A 17,257-nucleotide genomic window follows, 5' to 3' on the forward strand; every position below is an offset into this window, starting at 1 on the left:
CACTAGCTCCGGTATCGCACGCACTGATTCACTGCAGCTATTTGACTAAATCGGCCGTTTTATTCAGTACCGCATCTTGTCGACTAAAGTCGACTGTGGCGCCTAGAGGGTTAAGACGGCTGGTGAGTGTTAGGATCAGCAAGACTTGTTGTAAGTGTTGAGGCTATGAGAGGAGATGTTCTCTAAAGAGCTGGGTCTTCAGGAGTTTTTTGAAAATGGAGAGGGATGTCCCTGCCCTTGTAGGAACTGGCAGTGTGTTCCACCAACGAGGAACAACAGATGAGAAAAGTTTGGATTGGCCTGAGCGTACGGGTGGTGGTAGAGCTAGACGTCGTTCGGTCTGAGGGCGCAGCGGTCTGGAGGTAGCGTATGTCTGTATGAGGGCATTCAAGTAGGTGAGAGCAGAACCGAGACTACTTTGTAGGCAAGCGTTTAGAGCCTTGAATTTGATGCGGGCCGCCATAGGTAGCCAGTGTAGCTGGATGAGCAGCGGGGTAACATGTGCCCTTTTGAGTTGGTTGTAGACCAGGCGAGCCGCCGCGTTCTGGATCATCTGAAGTGGTTTCACTGCGCAGGCTGGGAGACCTGTCAGGAGGGCGTTGCAGTAGTCGAGTCGTGAGATGACTATTGCCTGAACCAGAAGTTGGGTAGCATCTTGAGTCAAGTAAGTCCTGATTTTCCGTAAGTTGTAGAGTGCTAAACGGGGCATGACCCGGTTAATGAGGCAACATGATCTGAGAAGTTTAGTTGGTTGTCAAGAACAACTCCTAGATTTCTTGCAGTCCTGGTAGGTGAAACAGACAGGGAGTCAAATTTGATGTTGATGTCGTGGTGTATGGTAGGTTTAGCTGGGAGGACCAGCAGTTCAGTCTTTGAGAGGTTCAGCTGGAGGTGGTGTGCCTTCATCCATGTAGCTATGTCTGAGAGGCAATCCGAGATCCGTGCTGAAACCAAGGGGTCATCAGGTGGAAAGGACAGATAGAGCTGTGTGTCGTCTGCATAGCAGTGGTATGAGAAGCCATGCGAACGGATAATCTGTCCCAAGGAGGTGGTGTAGATAGCAAAGAGAAGGGGCCCAGCACTGAGCCCTGGGGACCCCTGTGGTGAGATGGTGAGGTGCAGATAGCTGACCAAGCCATGATACGTTAAACGAAGGCCCTGTGAGGTAGGATTCAAACCAGGAGAGAGCAGAACCGGAGATTCCCATCTTAGCGAGTATAGAGAGAAGGATGCGGTGATTAACCGTGTCAAAGGCAGCCGATAAGTCAAGCAGAATAAGTACTGATGACCGAGCGGTCGCCCTGGCTTCTTTTAAGGCTTCTGTTACAGACAGCAGAGCCGTTCTGTAGAGTGGCCACTTTTGAACCCAGACTGATTTGGATCCAGAAGTTTGTTCTGTGAAAGGAAGTCAGAGACCTGTTTGGAGACTGCTCGTTCAATGCCTTTGGATAGGAAAGGCAGGAGTGAGACAGGGCGGTAGTTCTCGACTTGAGTAGGGTTGAGAGAAGCTTTCTTAAGTAACGGTGTTACCCGGACCATTTTGAACGCTGTTGGAAATGTGCCGGAGGTTAGCGAGGCATTGATCACATGTGTGATAGCTGGAGCGATGGTCGGGCTGATGGACTGAAGTAGGCTCGTAGGGATAGGGTCCAGCGAGCATGTGGTAGGACGGCTGCATGTCAGGAGTATAGATACTTCACTCGAGAGAGAGGTGAATGCTGAAAAAAGATGATCCAGCAGTCCCTAGAGGTTGTAGGAGTCGCGGTATCTGAGTCAGATCGTTGAGTGGGCATGTAGAGAATTGACTGCTGATTGCCGCCACTTTGTTTGTAAAAAAATGAGGCGAGGGTATCTGCAGTAAGGCAGGATGGAGGAGGAGGCAGCTGAGGGTTGAGTAGCGATTTGAAGGTTGAGAAAAAAGTTTTCGAAGTGTCTGTAGCTGTTGATTTTGTCATTGTAGAAAGCCGTCTTAGCAGCAGTGATGCTGGCTGAGAAGGAGGTCAGGAGTGTCTGGTAGTTTTTGAGGTCATCAGTTAGTTTGGATTTGTGCCATTTCCTCTCCGCGGCTCTGAGTTTGGTGCGTTGCGATCGGAGGGTATCATTTAGCCATGGATGAGAGTGTTTGGATCGAGCTGGCCTTGTGGTAAGAGGGCACAGCTCGTCTAGACTCAAGCTCAGTGTGGAGCAGAGCGAGTCTATGGCCTCATTAACCTCCAGAGAGGAGAAGGTGTTGAGTGGAGGTAGACCGGAGGCAACCACAGAGGAAAAGTGCGTTGGAGACAGGTTCTGGATGTTGTGGCGGAACGTGACCATCGGCTGAGGAGCCGGAGGCTGTTCTGTCAGGCTGACGTTGAACTGGATGAAGAAGTGGTCAGAAAGATGGAGAGGCGTCACCATGAGGGTGTCTGTGCTGCAGTTCCGAGTGAAGATCAAGTCAAGCTCTTTGCCAGCTTTGTGAGTCGGTGGGCTTTGAACCAGTTTGAGGTCAAAGGAGTGGATCAGGGCCAAAAAGTCAGCTGCGCCTAGGGCATCTAAGTGGATGTTCATATCGCTGAGAACAAGAAGCGGACAGTCATGCTCAGGGATGGAGGACAGCAGAGTGTCCAGCTCGTCCATAAAGTCGCCTAGGTAGATGACCAGCACGTAGAGTTTTGCTGGGCCGATCACTGTGATGGCATGGAATTCGAATGAGACATATTTGATTGAAGGCAGTAGCGGGGTGAATTTCCATTTGTTGGAGATCAGCAGGCCCGTCCCACCTCCTTGTCCAGATGGGCGAGGGGTGTGGGATAGTGTGGGAAAAAAAGTCAGTTTTGTTGACTGCGGATTGACAGTTCCACAAGCCCATGGAGAAGGAGGTTTCTGTAGGTACACCCACATTAATCAATTGTTTGTAGTGATATGTTGTTGTGTTTCAGTGGATAAACATGTTTACTCAAATGTGGACAATGTCAAAGTAAGACACAACCCTTGTAGTAATAATAGCTTGCGTGCAAGCTTGTGAAAGTCAGAAAGGCAGAAAAGCACAGACTAAACTTTTCAGTCTACTGTACCAAATTAACATTGTGTGTTCATTAGTGTCACAATAGTGGTGAGAGATGCAACTCATATTGATGTTTGTTAAGATCCTCACCACACACACCAAATACATCTAAAGCTAACAGCAGCAGTAAAACCCTAAAAATGTGAAAGTATGATTATACAACTTACATCTCATTAGCAAGCAGAAAGCAAAGCAAAGCTCCAATTGAAAAGGGTTGCAATTCAAAAAAAGAAATGGCTTGTTAGATGTCAATACAGTCTTCTCCATACTATCTAGCACAGCATTTATTTGTGATGTAGTTTTAATACCATCAATTTGACCAAAGACCAAAAAAAAAAGAAAAATACCATTAGGTAAATGCGCAATTTCTGCACACTTTCAGTCAGAGAATAGGGCCTATGCCTACAACACACATGCATGATCTGTTACCTCACATATCCAGACATCGGCATGAAAACATTTAACTCACAAGGGAGATGGACATAAAACATGTTGCTATGCCTTGCATATTAATGATCATAGTGTTAAAAAACGACCAGCTTAATGCAATAGTAGAGTGGTCATCGGGAGAGTCGGGAGAATTCACAAATTTCCCTTGGGCCGGTGGCGTTAGGGCCGGGCTGATTAAAGCTAAATGCTAAAAAGCGCATGATATTGCTGTTTGAATATTATTTCTTTGCTGTGCCTTCCGAGTAGCCAGTTCCTTTCGTTTTCAGAATGTTCATTATATCCATAACTATGTTTGTCTTCAGTGATTAGCAAGCTACCACAAGAAACCAACAATCATGTAATACCTCTCTCCCGTGCATATGAAAACTGTGTGTGTGTTGTAGATTTGTTTCAGTGCTTTCTATCTGCTTTCCTGTTGCACGCGTAGCCCGCCGCTAGAATCATTGGTCAGTAGTTAGAAATGATTTGTCTCTCACCCTGGCAATTGTTCATATTTTAGATGACAATGTTGGGGGGGATAAACACCACCGTTTTCAAAGTTGAGGAAGACACATCCCCCCTGTCCACCCCATAATAACGCCCCTGAAAAAGACCTTTTATATAAATAAGATTAATTCATACTAGGCCGACTGTGCAACTGGAAAGTTTTTAGACCCTTTCAAGTTTTCCACATTTTGTTATTTCAGACTCATCTTAAAATGGATTCAATTAATTTTTTTCTCATCAATCTACACACAATTCCAATACTCCATAAGCAGGTGTTTAGACTGTTTTGTAAATTTTACATAAAAAAATATATAATGAAATATCCCATTTATAGTATAAGTACTCAGACCCTTTATTATGACTCTTGCAATTGAGCTCTGGCGCATCCTACTTCCATCAGTGGTCCTAGAGATGCTTCTACAACTTGATTGGAGTCCACCTGTGCCTATATGAATTATTTGGACATTATTAGGAGAGGCACACATCTGTCTGTGTCTTACTGTTGATGGTGTATGTCAGAGTGAAAACCAAGCCACAAGGTCGCACAAATTGTCTGTAGACCTGCGAGACAGGATTGTGTCAAGACAGATCTGGGGACAGCACGGTATAGCCTCCTTCATTCTCAAATGGAAACGTTTGGAACAACCAACAGTCTTCCTAGATCTGGCCGCTCAGCCAAACTGAGTAATCAGGCAGGGCCTTGGTCAGACAACTAAGGACCTAATGGTCACTATGAATGAGATCCAGAGTTCCTTTGTGAAGATGAGAGAAGCTTACATAAGGACAACCATAGCTTCACTGCACTGCAGCACTGTAGCACTGTAGCTGATGTATTGATCAGTCCATGCTGGTCACCATGAATTATTGGTGCTTCACTCCCCTCCCTGAAAGACATTTACACCACCCACCTCACCCGCAAGGCGACCACAATTGTGAGTGATGCAAGTCACCCCGCTCACAATTTGTTTGATCTACTGCCCTCTGGGAAGAGGTACAGAAGCCTGCGCTCCCGCACCACCAGACTCACCAACAGCTTCATACACCAGGCTGTTAGGATGCTGAACTCTCTCCCCCCTCCACCCTCAGCTACATAACATCCTGGACTTTGGACCCACAACGGCTGCCTTGCACTACTCCACTTGTACACTTGCACACTTTGCAACTTGTTGTTGTTGTCCTGTTGTCCTGAAAACACAACACACTTCTGCTGCTCTTACATAACTTGCACCACTATGCCACTTGCTTACTTAGGTCAAACAGAACTACCTCAGCCATTTATTGGCCTGACTTTTGCACTATTACGTTGACTGTCTTTGCACAATTGCACAATTTCAACTCAATTTTGCTGCTCTAATTTCTTCATTGTATGTGCCTTCTTATTTACTTTTTATTGTTTACTTGAATGTTATGTTTGTCTGTGGACTTAATTGGTAAAATATGTCTTGTCTCCACCGTGGGATAGTGAGAAACATAATTTCGATCTCTTTGTATGTCTTGGCATGTGTAGAAATTGACAATAAAGCAGACTTTGAACTTGGAACTTTGAACCATCAGTTGGCTTGCAGGAGCTGAAGGATCTGGGCCTCCAGCTCCTTGGCTTTGATGGCGTTCTCTCCCTCTCCATGGGTGTCGGCCACCCTGAGTCCCTTCAGGACCGACTGCAGGGCGTCAGCGTTCTTCACCGCGTTCATCTGGTCGGGGTCCTCCCGGATCTCCTGCACCCAGTCCAGATAGGCCTGCAGCAGCCCCAGGTCGTCCACAAAGTTGCCGATGATGCGCAGGCTGGGGCAGTGGCGTCTCAGCTCCTTGACCCTTGACCTCCCAGCCGCTCCAATGTCATTGCCAGCAATCCTGAAACAAAGACAAAGAGGGGTTGCTGTGTTTAACAACACTGAACATCTATTATTTATCTATGATTATTAGCATTATTTAAGAGTTGCAGTTTATATGTTTATGGTCACTGCTATTATTTGACTATTTGCATTTTTAATATATGACTTTAAACTGTTCATTTTAATATATGACTTTACTTTAAACTGTTCATTTTAATATATGACTTGACTTTTAACTGTTCATTTTAATATATGACTTTTCTTTAACTATTCATTTTAATGTTAATGTGATGTCCATTGATGTCAGTGTAAGTCGCTTTGAACAAAAGCATGTATACACATGAACATCTTTTTTCTGCGTATTGAAGGAAAACACTATGGCATTAGATTTGTTATCTTCTATACACCTATATGCAAAGCCTGATATTTTGTCTGTGTGTAACATCTCACTTCTCACTAGTGGGCAGGATGTAATACTATGTTATGCTACTCGTGAGCATGAGCCAAATCATCAGGGAGATTTCCTCAGAGCTAATGTATTGTTTTGATGAGCCTCTTGGTCTTTTCTCATACGTAAGGGTCTTCAGGGAGGTGTTCTTGCTGAGGCAGTTGACCATGTTTTCTGTGCCTCTCTCCGTGATGCCCGTGATGTCCAGGTAGAGCTCCTCTACAGTGGAGTTCTGCTCCAGCGCTGACCACAGCTCCAACACCCCGTCTGGGCCCAGATTGTTCCCACACATACTTTGGGGGGAGGAGGGGGATGAAAATGAATTATGCCTTTAGGTTTTTACTTAAACACTGCCAATCCTCTCACTGTAATTACAACTAAGTACAGCACACTATAAATATTAGGATTAATTTGTTGCTGATGGTTTTGTTTTCAATACTAATCCCAAGCGCAGAAATTTAATTATATGTAAACCGGATTTAGGTCTGAAAACAACCTTTGAAAGCCAGTGCCACTTACTAGAGTTTCTTCACCTGGCAATCTCTGGATTTCAAAATGTCAGACTCCAGAATAGCTGCATTCTTGTCCAAACAGTTGTAGCGTAAGCTGAAAGGGACAGGGAGCAGAAATCTGCATTAGAACTAAACTGGACAGATCTAGTTTGCACATCCTTGGAATCAAAATGTCATCAATGTGAGACGTTTATGGTTAAATTGTAGCATCATCAAAGTATTTTGTCAAACTGTAATAGTAATTGTAACTATTTATAGCACCTTTAAAACATCCTGTGGCATTATAATGGTATATAGTGCAGAAGTGCCGTTCACCCTGTTATGAGTTGATGAACAACTGAAACGATTTTGGAAACATTATTTTAAGGTAAAAATAATCTTTGGTGTTGCTTTAAGAACACTCATGAATTGAAATAAATGGTGACATATTAGATACTGACTAAAGTGTTTCACATCGGTGTAGGATCGGCCTCAGGCGGCTCAGCCCCCTGTTCCCGATGTTTGAGTAGCCCAAGTTGAGCTCGTCCAGCGTGTGAGGGGAGAACTGCAGCACGTAGTGCAAGGCCGCACAGTCCACCACGCTGAGCTTCATCTTAAACAGGTGCAGCCTCTTGATCTCTGGCGCGGCCCTGCTGGTGGCCTCCTGAATGTGTAGCTCCATCAGGCAGTGGAACAGGTTCAGGGCGACCTCGTTGGACATCGTCCTGCCTCTGAGCTGGTCCTGGAACCACTGACCCAGCTGGACAGGAAACTCCTGACCTTCCTCTAGAAAGGGGTCCTGGGCGAGACCCTGGAGCTGACCCTCCAGCCGGGCGCGGAGCGCTCCCATAAAAAAGCGGGTAAACATCTGCAGAGACTTCTCGGGTTTGCTGTCATTGTCTGTGTTCTTGTGGTTGAGTTGTTGATCGTGGCCTATGAGAGGTGGGTAGCTCGAAGGACTGGGAAGTTCCCCAAAGCACCAGAAGTTCAGAGCCTGAAGGATGTCCCCTTCTTTTGAGAGGTTTACTGCACAATAAAGAGCTGCGAGATATTCTTGCACGGTCAGATGGAAAAAGGAAAACATCTCTGTTGTGGCCTCCTCGATGACCACTAAGACTTGACATAGGAAGGTGCTGTTTATCTCTTGGGGCTCAAGCCCAAACTCCTCCAAGTCTTTCCGCTCAAACAAGATGTTTCCCTTTAGGATGTTCTCATAGGCTAACCTCCCCAGGGCTGTCAGCTGTCTCTTAGCCAAAGAAAGGACTTTCGATTTGGGGGTGCTGCGGTCGGCTTTGCCTTTCAGTGCATGGTGCTTTATAGCAGTGACGAGATAGCAATAGTAGACCTCGCTAACCGTCCTGGGTGGGTTGACCTCCAGAGACCGTCTGCTGTCCTCCTCTCTATTTGCAGAGAAGAACTCAGATAAGGCGGTGCAGATGATGTGGCAGTAGAGAGGGATGAAGGAGAGGACAAACAGACTGTCGTTCATTGCGATGTAGTTGTACACATTCTCGGCCACCTGTGGGTCACTGTAGTATTTGTGGGCGTACTCCTTCACTTGGTCCTCCTCAAAGCCCAGAACCACACAGCAACGTTGGAAGAACTTCTTGGGAGCATCTGTAGAGGGCCTGGTTGTCAGAATGACCGAGGACTTTGGTAAAAGGCTGCCTTTGATCAGTGAGACCATCAGCTCTGATATAGGTACCTTGGTGTCGAAGCCAATGTCCTTGTCAGTGCCATTCCAGTTAAGATGATGTTTAAACTCATCAAGTCCATCCAGGATGAAAAGTAGACTGCTGGGCGTGTCGAGAAGAACTGGAAGAACATCTCGCAGGTACTGGAACCTAGTCCCAAGAAGCTCCAGGAGGCTGATTGGAGCATCGATCAGGTTCAGCTCACGGAAGCTGAGGCCAAAAACGCATGTGAACTCCCTCAGGTTCTTCCCCAGCGCCCATTCATACATGAGCCTCTGCACTGCCGTGCTCTTCCCGATCCCGGCGATCCCCTTGACCTTGACGCGTTTGGGAGGGCGCCTGGAGGCCTCTGGGGGGTCCAGCAGCTGCCGAGGGCGGATCTGGTGGCAGAACTGATGGGCGTAGATGCGTGCCCGGCGGGTCATGGCGTTGAAGTATTCATGCTGGCTGCTTTCCATGGACTCGTCATCCTCTGTCACAAACAAGTCGGTGTAGCGGACCTCGATGTGAGAGCGTGAGTTAGAGGCCTCGCCTCCCCCTTCGGAGTAGCAAATCATTCGCTCAGTCTGGCTCAGCAGGGTGTTTTTATGTGTACTGATGGGAACTGCAGGAGTAAAGAGTTGCATTAGTCACAGCTGCTTATTACAATATATTTAGTCCAATATGTCATTTAAAAACTTTCTGATATCTCACCTCTTAAGTTTGGAGACTTCACATTTCGAAGTGGATGCATCTGATGTTCTGGTCAATTAGAAAGATTTAATATCACTTAGAAAGATTTGATATCACTATATAGGTCACACTCTATGTAAACTCTGTTGAACAAAATAGCTATATGGTGTGAGTGCATTATAGAGTACTCTATGAGAGTGGCATGACTTTGTGGAAGGTGAAGTGAAAAACAATATCAGAGAGAAAAAGCAGCGGAAGCAACACAGCAATACCTTTTGCGTCCTGAGTTACAGAGAACTCTTTCGATTTGCCCTTGAGGAGTTTTGCAAATGGATTTTTCGACTTCTTTTTCTCTGTCAAAAAGAAGGGAAAAACAATAAGCCTATTCAACGCTAATTTAAAAATCTCCAATGAATCTGTATTTTTATTGCATTAATATCAGCATATAAAAAAACTATCTCATAGAGCTTAGACTTTGACTAGACTTGAAAGACGACATTTTATTAACCCACCATAAAACTATATGGCAAACATGTGGAACTTCATTGCACTTTCTTTTGATGATTTCAGTTAGCTTCAGTTAACAGAAGCAGTCAGTTGCAGAAATTAGCTTACAACTTTCTCCTTAATTTGAACGCAATTTACTTCCACAAGACTCTCAAAACACCACACCTGAACAAGCCAAGCAAACCATGACAGTGTGCATTACATGCCCCTACCCTCAACTTTGACTGGAGTTCTCAAAACACCACACCTGAACAAGCCAAGCAAACTATGACAGTGTGCATTACATGCCCTTACCCTCAACTTTGATTGGAGTTCTCTCCTGCACCACCTCATTGATGCGGTCCAACTGGCAGCTCCGTTGCACCCAAGCCTGCAGCTGGGGGCAGTAGTAGCCCTGCACCTCTCCCAGCACCTTCAGGAAGCCCTGGCTGCCCTCCTCACTCGTGCACACCATCTCCAGGGTGGCGGCCGCCGCATTAGCGGGCAGGCGCTCCAACAGGCCCAGGTACTGGCCACGGGTCAACACCCCGTCGTCCCACAGCCAGTGCAGCAGAGGAGCGAGGTTGGGGCTGAGCCACTGCAGGAGCTGGTCCCTCTGAGCCTGCAGCAGCTGCTGGGCTGAGGCCATGCTGACCCACTCTGACCACCTCAAAAGGCTGGACGTTTGAGACAGGTTCAAAAGCATAGTCGTCAAAATTGGCATTGGAAGTGAAACGCATAGCAAACCATTTATGGTATTATGATATCACTCACTGGAGAGAATTGGAATTTGTTTGGTGCTTTCATCTTTCTTTCAATCTCTTTCTTTCATTTGCTTACTTCAGACGCACACGACACATATACAGTCAAACCCTTTCTCTAATGGCTATAATCACTTCGAATCAAACTGTGCCCTCAAACCTCTTACCTCAGCACGTTTGACTCTCTGTAGGGTTTTGTCCCACCGACGGTCCAAACTCTGCTCTCTGCTCCCGACTGCTGAGCTGGCCCAGTTGCTAATGGAGAGAGGGAGTGTTTCAGTGCTTGTTTATCACTTTGAAAAGAGAACATAGTCCAGAGTTCAAGGCAAGCAGTCGCTCAACACTTGAATGAGTTTTATAGCACTATAGAGTAAGACGATCATTAAACAAAGATGCTTAGAGACCATAACTGACGGATCAAAGAAAATGGCAAATGACTAGGAGATTCTCAGTGCTTAAAGTGTGTGTGTGTGTGTGTGTGTGTGTGTGTGTGTGTGTTTGGGGGCTGGGTCATGTCATTTTCCCCCCGTTGCACCGACACTGGATTTTAGGGTTCCCCCACCTGCCAAATCCCACTTTAACCACTGGATGCACTCATATGTCATTCAAAATGACAATTTATTACAATCTCTTGCTTTAATCGTCATTATATTGTAACACTGTGAGCACTGTGATTCCTTTGAGACAGAAACGATGAGGAAAATGCTGATATTTCCTATTTTGCTGTTTGAAGGCTTTTCATTTATTTCTCATGTGGTTTTATAAGAAGCAATGAGAAAGTGTTGAAAGCTTTTTGCTTTTCTTATTTTGTCATTACTGATAAACATGACTATACACTACACTTTAGATTTGTTTTAAGAAACTTTAAGTAGAATGCTAATAGAATGTTTTTTGTGTGTTTTCTGTTATTATGCATGACGTACTCTGTCAGTTGGAACATTTGCATTAGTTTTGTCTCTTTGATTATCCATTGTTGTGCACTCAGTCTGAGATGTAATTTTGGAGGGACCCCTAAGGACACCCCTTTAGTCTATCAGGAAATGAAGGGCTCTTATTCACAGAATACGCAGAAAAAATTACACTGCCACCCACCACTGACATAGCAGCAACCATTTGAAGGAGATATTTGATATCCCATAATTTAATTCCATGAATGGAGTAATTACAGTCATAATGTGAAAAAGCAGTCACTAATAAGGTAACAGAGATACTGAAATGGAAAGGGTCTTGAAAAGCTTGCTGGAGCTAAAGCACAGTGAGTTAAAGGAAGACTGAGATCTGAAAGAACACAGAGAGAGAGAGAGACAGATAGAGAGAGAGTAGAGAAAGAGAGAGGGGGGTTGGGGTTGAGGAAACTGACTAAAGCATGACAATGAATCACCCATAACCTCCACTATTTCTGCTGATGTCTCTTGTGTGGTCTGCCGGAACGCGACCACACTGTGAATAAACCAAACATCATAAATTCGGCTGCAGCGAATACCCAGAGTGCATTTGGTGACCTTATTAATTAGGATATAATTCTTCACCAATATCATAAATACGCCTGCAGCGAAGTCCATTTGGGGACCTTATTAATTAGGATATAATTCTTCACCAATATCAGCAGTGCTCAGTAATGTAGGGAGTAGCATGGAACTGAAATTAGGCATGATTGTTTATTTTATCACACACTATAATCTAGTTTTAACTGCATTCAAAGTTATGGATGTCTGTAATATATATATATTTTTTCAGTTTGGTTCAAATCAATACAGTAAAGAGCCCATTAGAACTAATACTAAATGAGTCCAGATGAAGTCTTGCACTTACAGAACACTCTTACGGGCAGATGCATGGGCATCCGCACACACACACACACACACACACACTTCCCTTGTGACCAAAAAGCAGAATTCTATCACTTCTGTCTTTTGTTGTGACATCATTTTGTCCTATGTCTGTCTGTCTCTCACATGGTCATGGCTCTGAAGGAGTTGATTTGTTTCTTTTTCTCTCTCGTAGTTGGTAAGTACTATTATTATGTATAGCTACAATAAGTGCCTTTAAATGTATGGCGTTATTGTGTGATGTTGTGTAACTCCTCTGGAGTTACAGTACATGCATGGGCAAAGCTATGCCATACATGGCATAGCTTTGCCCATGCATGGACTGTAACTCCAGAGGAAGTTAGGTGTGAAAAACAGAGAATATATTCCCTGATTGTCATCTTATAAATTGTTTTTGTGCATCATGTTTTAGGCTAATTGAATGTGCACAGGATTCTTTGTTTGAAAATAAGCGTAACTGTTGTAGATGTGGAGTGTAGATGGCATAAATCCAGTTAGATCATATGAAGGGTTTTTGATGGGCTTGCAATGAAAGAAATGTCAATGTCAATGTGGTTACAAGCACTATGCACAATGCAAGCTATTGTGTTTTTGAAAGTAACCAAAAAAACATAAGCCTTGAGTTGCGTAAGTGCACTTAAATCATAAAAATGTGAAAGGTGTTTAGAGTTATTACTGCTCCATCTGAGCTATGGACAGCTGCCATCCACTTCCACTTTTCTTAATTTATCTGGAGTTGTGAAAGGGCCTTTAGTTTTTTCTCTCAACTCAACTTCTTGACAGGAACATTGCCTTCAAGAGTTTTAAAAGTTTGTTCAAAGACCACTCCTTCCATGTTTTTTTTAGTCATGTAGCAACTTTACTTACTACCCCACAACACTATACTGTTACAACATGCTCCCAACCCACCTGTTCTCTCTTATACTGTTACTACATGCTCCCAACCCACCTGTTCTCTCTTGACCAGTCTGTGGCCCGCGTGGCGTCCGCGCCTTGACGCTGGTGGTCCCGGCGAGGGTCTCGGCACTGGCGGGCTCCTGCGTGCTCATCCCATGTTCCCTCAGCCCCCCCCAGCGCCAGGGGCGGCCCGTGGAGGTGGAGGTGCGCTTGCAGTACCACTGGAGCACCCCCATGGGGGCGCTCTTCCCCACCGTGCCTCGCCTGGCCCTCAGCAGCAGCAGTGGGGAGGACGATGACGCCTCCTCCTTGAGGGTCCACAAGGACTTTCGTGGTCGCGTGGCTTTGACGGGGGACGTGTCCAAGGGAGACTGTTCGGTGACTGTGTCGGAGGTCAGACAGAAAGATGCCAGCAACTACGTGCTGGAGATGAGGAGGCGTGGGGACAAGAACTGGAGCAAGATGGCCTTTCAGATGGACGTTTCCAGTAAGCTTTGAATGAAAGGGTTTCAGATGGACGTCTCCAGTAAGCTTTGAATGAAAGGGTTTCAGATGGACGTCTCCAGTAAGATTTGAATGAAAGGGTTTAGTGAAAAGTGTTCAGAGGTTCTTCAGAAGTTCTTTGTTAGAGGAGAAATATAAATAATGTTAGCTCACCTCTTTTAGGCATCAACTCAGTTCACTGAAGAGTGTTTCTTATGCTTACTATTTTCAGTATTCTAATATGGAAAACATGTATTTTATGTTCAAACAAAACTTGGTAATGTTTTTGAAACAGGTTGCATGCTAAGCTGAGACATTTTATTCTACTCTCAGAAAGAATTTGATAATAAACATACTGTAGGTAACTGCCCAGAAAGGAAACCATTTGGAGGATGTGCAGTTCCTTAACATGGCTGTTCTATTTCCCTGTTCTACCTTATTCTCTCTCTCTCTCTCCCTCTCTCTCCCTCTCTCCCTCTCTCTCTCTCTCATTATCATGGATGCAGATTTCCCGGAGATGCCCAGGCTGACTGGCCCTGAGTCTGTGACAGACGGTCAGCAGGTGGTGCTGAACTGCACCGTGGGCTTCCCCTGCCCCTCCCAGCCCCCTACGCTCCGCTGGAGATGGGTCCGAGGGCGACCGGACAACAGCAGTGTGTTTGGGGAGCCCCGCGTGGCCCTGAGCCCAGACAAGAGGCCTCTTCTCTGGGCATCCCTCTCCTTCACCGCCTCCTATCACCTCATGCCCCGTATCAGCTGTGAGGTCCACTACCAGAAGCTTGGCGCACCTGTGGTCATGGCAAAGGATATTCATGTGAAATGTAAGACATGATTGATATACCGCATACAAACCTTTGACATGATAGGTGTAATATGAACCTTTGATATGATATGTGTCTTGAAATTGTTCTGTAGATTTAATAATGTTCAGGGAATCCTGAAAATCAACAGCAAAGCATGAGTTAACACAAACCCTTAACTTTAGATTGAACATTGCTCTGCATTATCAAATATTAAACCTGTGAAGCCTTTGACTCCCGAATGCAACTCTCCTGCAGTCCCTCCCAAGGATGTGCATATCCGGCTTCACACCTCAGCGGTGCGGGAGGGAGGCAGTGCTCTACTGGAATGCTCCTGTAAAGCTGACCCCCCTGTGGAGGAATACGACTGGTCATACACGCAACACGGCCGCACACGCTTCTTACCGCTGCACACCTTCACCGTCCGCATCGAAAACGTGACCCGGCACACGCGTGTCATCTGCACAGCCAAGAGCCGCCTTGGGTCGACAGCGTCACCGTCCACAGCCATCAATGTAGAATGTGAGCATGTGTACCAGACTACCAGTTGATCAGATTTAGAATGGGCGAGGAGGGCGGATATGTTTCATTTCTTCTGTTGATTTGAATTACAAAGAAATACTCAATGCCAGGTCTGTTTTTACATGTAAGCATTTGTAAATAGAAACTTTATAGAAAATAGAAGCTTTATCCACAACAGTGTGTTCCTGAGGCATACTGAAGGCCGAAGGCAACACTCTGTTATTCCATTCTGTCTGCCTCTGCTCTGCCTAATCAACTCTTTCTGGATTTTAAGTCTCTCACATCATATCTCTTTTCTATCTGTTTCCCCAGACAAACCCCACATCTTGAGCAAATCTTCATGCAGGTGGGATGGCACTGCAGTCTACTGCAGGTGTATTGCGGACTCAAACCCACGTGCCGCCATCACCTGGAGTGTGAATGGCAGCCCTCCGTCACACGGCTACAACACCTCCGTCTTCGTCCACAGTAATGGCACTGTGGCTGCCAGGTTGGGTGGTGTGGTGGACATGCCTCCATCGGTAGTGTGCTATGCCAACAACGCTCATGGGAACGACTCACGCCCTCTGTTGCAGGAAGTGGAGGGTGAGTTCTGCATGGAATTGGGGGGGGGGGGTTACTCGCTCGTTTAGTATGGCACACGCATTGATGGCAGTGTACCTTTGTGTGTTAATGTTAATAGATGATGCAAAATACCTACTATGGACAATTGTGATGTGTTGCGTATGTTGTTAACATAGTATATTTGAATGACAACAGCTTCCATGGGGGGTGTGTAAAGCAGTTGTTTGTTTCGACGTTTCTGACGTGTGTCCGTGTGCGTGTGCGTGTGCGTGTGTTTGCTGTATATGTGCATGTGCGTGTGTGTGTGTGTGTGTGTGTGTGTGTGTGTGTGTGTGTGTGTGTGTGTTTGCTGTATATGTGCATGTGCATGTGTGTGTGTGTGTGTGTTTGCCTCTGTGCGTGAGGAATTGACCTACCCCTTGTGTTGGCAGTGTCGCTGCTGTGGCTGCTGATGGCAGCCCTTGGGATGGCCTTCTCCGTCCTCCTCATTGTCGCCGCTGTGTTTCTGTGTTGCGGTCGCAGGCAGGCAGGCCGGTAGGGAGCTTGTGATTTACATTCTAATGACTCTGCGTTTAACTTCAACAGAAAATGCAGGAATAATACCAGCGACTTGATGCATAGTACAGTTTATCCCCATGATCTATTGCTGAAACCTTTTTGATGTCTCTACAGAAGGAGCGCCATGATAAACCATCGCTCCCAGGCTGTGTACCCGGGGGATGTGGGTATCTACCAGGAACATGCGCCCCTGTATATCAACTGCACTGAAGTCACTCATATCTACACGAATGGCAGCTACCAGCTCGTCTATCAAAACTGCACGCCATGCTTTGTACGCACAAAACAGGTAGATAAAGCAAACACACTGTGTGCTAATGAAAACTGAATGATAGATAAAGTAAAAATATGCATTGATGAATTTTAAATGACTTGAAAACAATAAAACAGATTAGACTCATCTAGTTACCAAAGCACATCATTATTAATATAATGCATATCACATAATACATTCATTTTGTCGATATTCTAGAGAATAACATAGCATATATCATCATTAACATTTCCATTAACATTAACATTAACATTTCCATTAACATTATGTATCATTTACACCAGTTCACCTTGAATATGTTCTTGATTGAAATAGTAATAGATGTGCATATTGTCTGCTTCTTGCCTAGACACACAAGAGTAATAGATGTGCATATTGTCTGCTTCTTGCCTAGACACACAAGAGGATGTGCATATTGTCTGCTTCTTGCCTAGACACACAAGAGTAATAGATGTGCATATTGTCTGCTTCTTGCCTAGACACACAAGAGTAATAGATGTGCATATTGTCTGCTTCTTGCCTAGACACACAAGAGTAATAGATGTGCATATTGTCTGCTTCTTGCCTAGACACACAAGAGTAATAGATGTGCATATTGTCTGCTTCTTGCCTAGACACACAAGAGTAATAGATGTGCATATTGTCTGCTTCTTGCCTAGACACACAAGAGTAATAGATGTGCATATTGTCTGCTTCTTGCCTAGACACACAAGAGTAATAGATGTGCATATTGTCTGCTTCTTGCCTAGACACACAAGAGTAATAGATGTGCATATTGTCTGCTTCTTGCCTAGACACACAAGAGTAATAGATGTGCATATTGTCTGCTTCTTGCCTAGACACACAAGAGTAATAGATGTGCATATTGTCTGCTTCTTGCCTAGACACACAAGAGTAATAGATGTGCATATTGTCTGCTTCTTGCCTAGACACACAAGAGTAATAGATGTGCATATTGTCTGCTTCT

General features: G+C 45.2%; 2 protein-coding genes across 2 annotated transcripts; one reads left to right on the forward strand and one right to left on the reverse strand.

Annotated features, from left to right (window-relative positions):
- Nucleotides 1–5,441: 5,441 nt before the first annotated feature.
- On the reverse strand, nucleotides 5,442–10,598 carry LOC125306145 (NLR family CARD domain-containing protein 3-like). Its single transcript, XM_048261338.1, has 8 exons — nucleotides 10,531–10,598; nucleotides 9,918–10,279; nucleotides 9,389–9,469; nucleotides 9,138–9,185; nucleotides 7,212–9,048; nucleotides 6,779–6,865; nucleotides 6,385–6,552; nucleotides 5,442–5,830 (listed from the first exon to the last, which is right to left on the reverse strand). The coding sequence occupies exons 2-8, from the start codon at nucleotides 10,249–10,251 to the stop codon at nucleotides 5,530–5,532; spliced, it is 2,856 nt and encodes a 951-aa protein (XP_048117295.1). The 5' UTR covers nucleotides 10,252–10,279; nucleotides 10,531–10,598; the 3' UTR covers nucleotides 5,442–5,529.
- A 1,713-nt stretch (nucleotides 10,599–12,311) lies between these two features.
- LOC125305670 (sialic acid-binding Ig-like lectin 10) lies at nucleotides 12,312–16,684 on the forward strand. The gene is made up of 8 exons (XM_048260577.1): nucleotides 12,312–12,370; nucleotides 13,160–13,576; nucleotides 14,079–14,393; nucleotides 14,631–14,894; nucleotides 15,207–15,479; nucleotides 15,890–15,992; nucleotides 16,131–16,305; nucleotides 16,640–16,684. Exons 1-8 carry the CDS (start codon nucleotides 12,319–12,321, stop codon nucleotides 16,682–16,684), a joined length of 1,644 nt encoding a protein of 547 aa, XP_048116534.1. The 5' UTR covers nucleotides 12,312–12,318.
- Nucleotides 16,685–17,257: the final 573 nt, after the last annotated feature.

Source organism: Alosa alosa, chromosome 13, assembly GCF_017589495.1.
Source record: "Alosa alosa isolate M-15738 ecotype Scorff River chromosome 13, AALO_Geno_1.1, whole genome shotgun sequence".
Taxonomy (NCBI): domain Eukaryota; kingdom Metazoa; phylum Chordata; class Actinopteri; order Clupeiformes; family Clupeidae; genus Alosa; species Alosa alosa.

What these genes read in the sequence shown, in the direction of transcription:
- LOC125306145 (XM_048261338.1), bottom strand. Translation starts at nt 10,251, where the DNA reads ATGGCCTCAGCCCAGCAGCTGCTGCAGGCTCAGAGGGACCAGCTCCTG. An exon ending in AACTCCAATCAAAGTTGAGG is followed by an intron (nt 9,470 to 9,917) that starts GTAAGGGCATGT and finishes TCTTTTTGACAG; the next exon opens with AGAAAAAGAAGTCGAAAAAT. An exon ending in ACCTCCCTGAAGACCCTTAC is followed by an intron (nt 5,831 to 6,384) that starts GTATGAGAAAAG and finishes TCTTTGTTTCAG; the next exon opens with GATTGCTGGCAATGACATTG.
- LOC125305670 (XM_048260577.1), top strand. Translation starts at nt 12,319, where the DNA reads ATGGTCATGGCTCTGAAGGAGTTGATTTGTTTCTTTTTCTCTCTCGTA. An exon ending in GGTCGCAGGCAGGCAGGCCG is followed by an intron (nt 15,993 to 16,130) that starts GTAGGGAGCTTG and finishes ATGTCTCTACAG; the next exon opens with AAGGAGCGCCATGATAAACC. An exon ending in GCTTTGTACGCACAAAACAG is followed by an intron (nt 16,306 to 16,639) that starts GTAGATAAAGCA and finishes CTTCTTGCCTAG; the next exon opens with ACACACAAGAGTAATAGATG.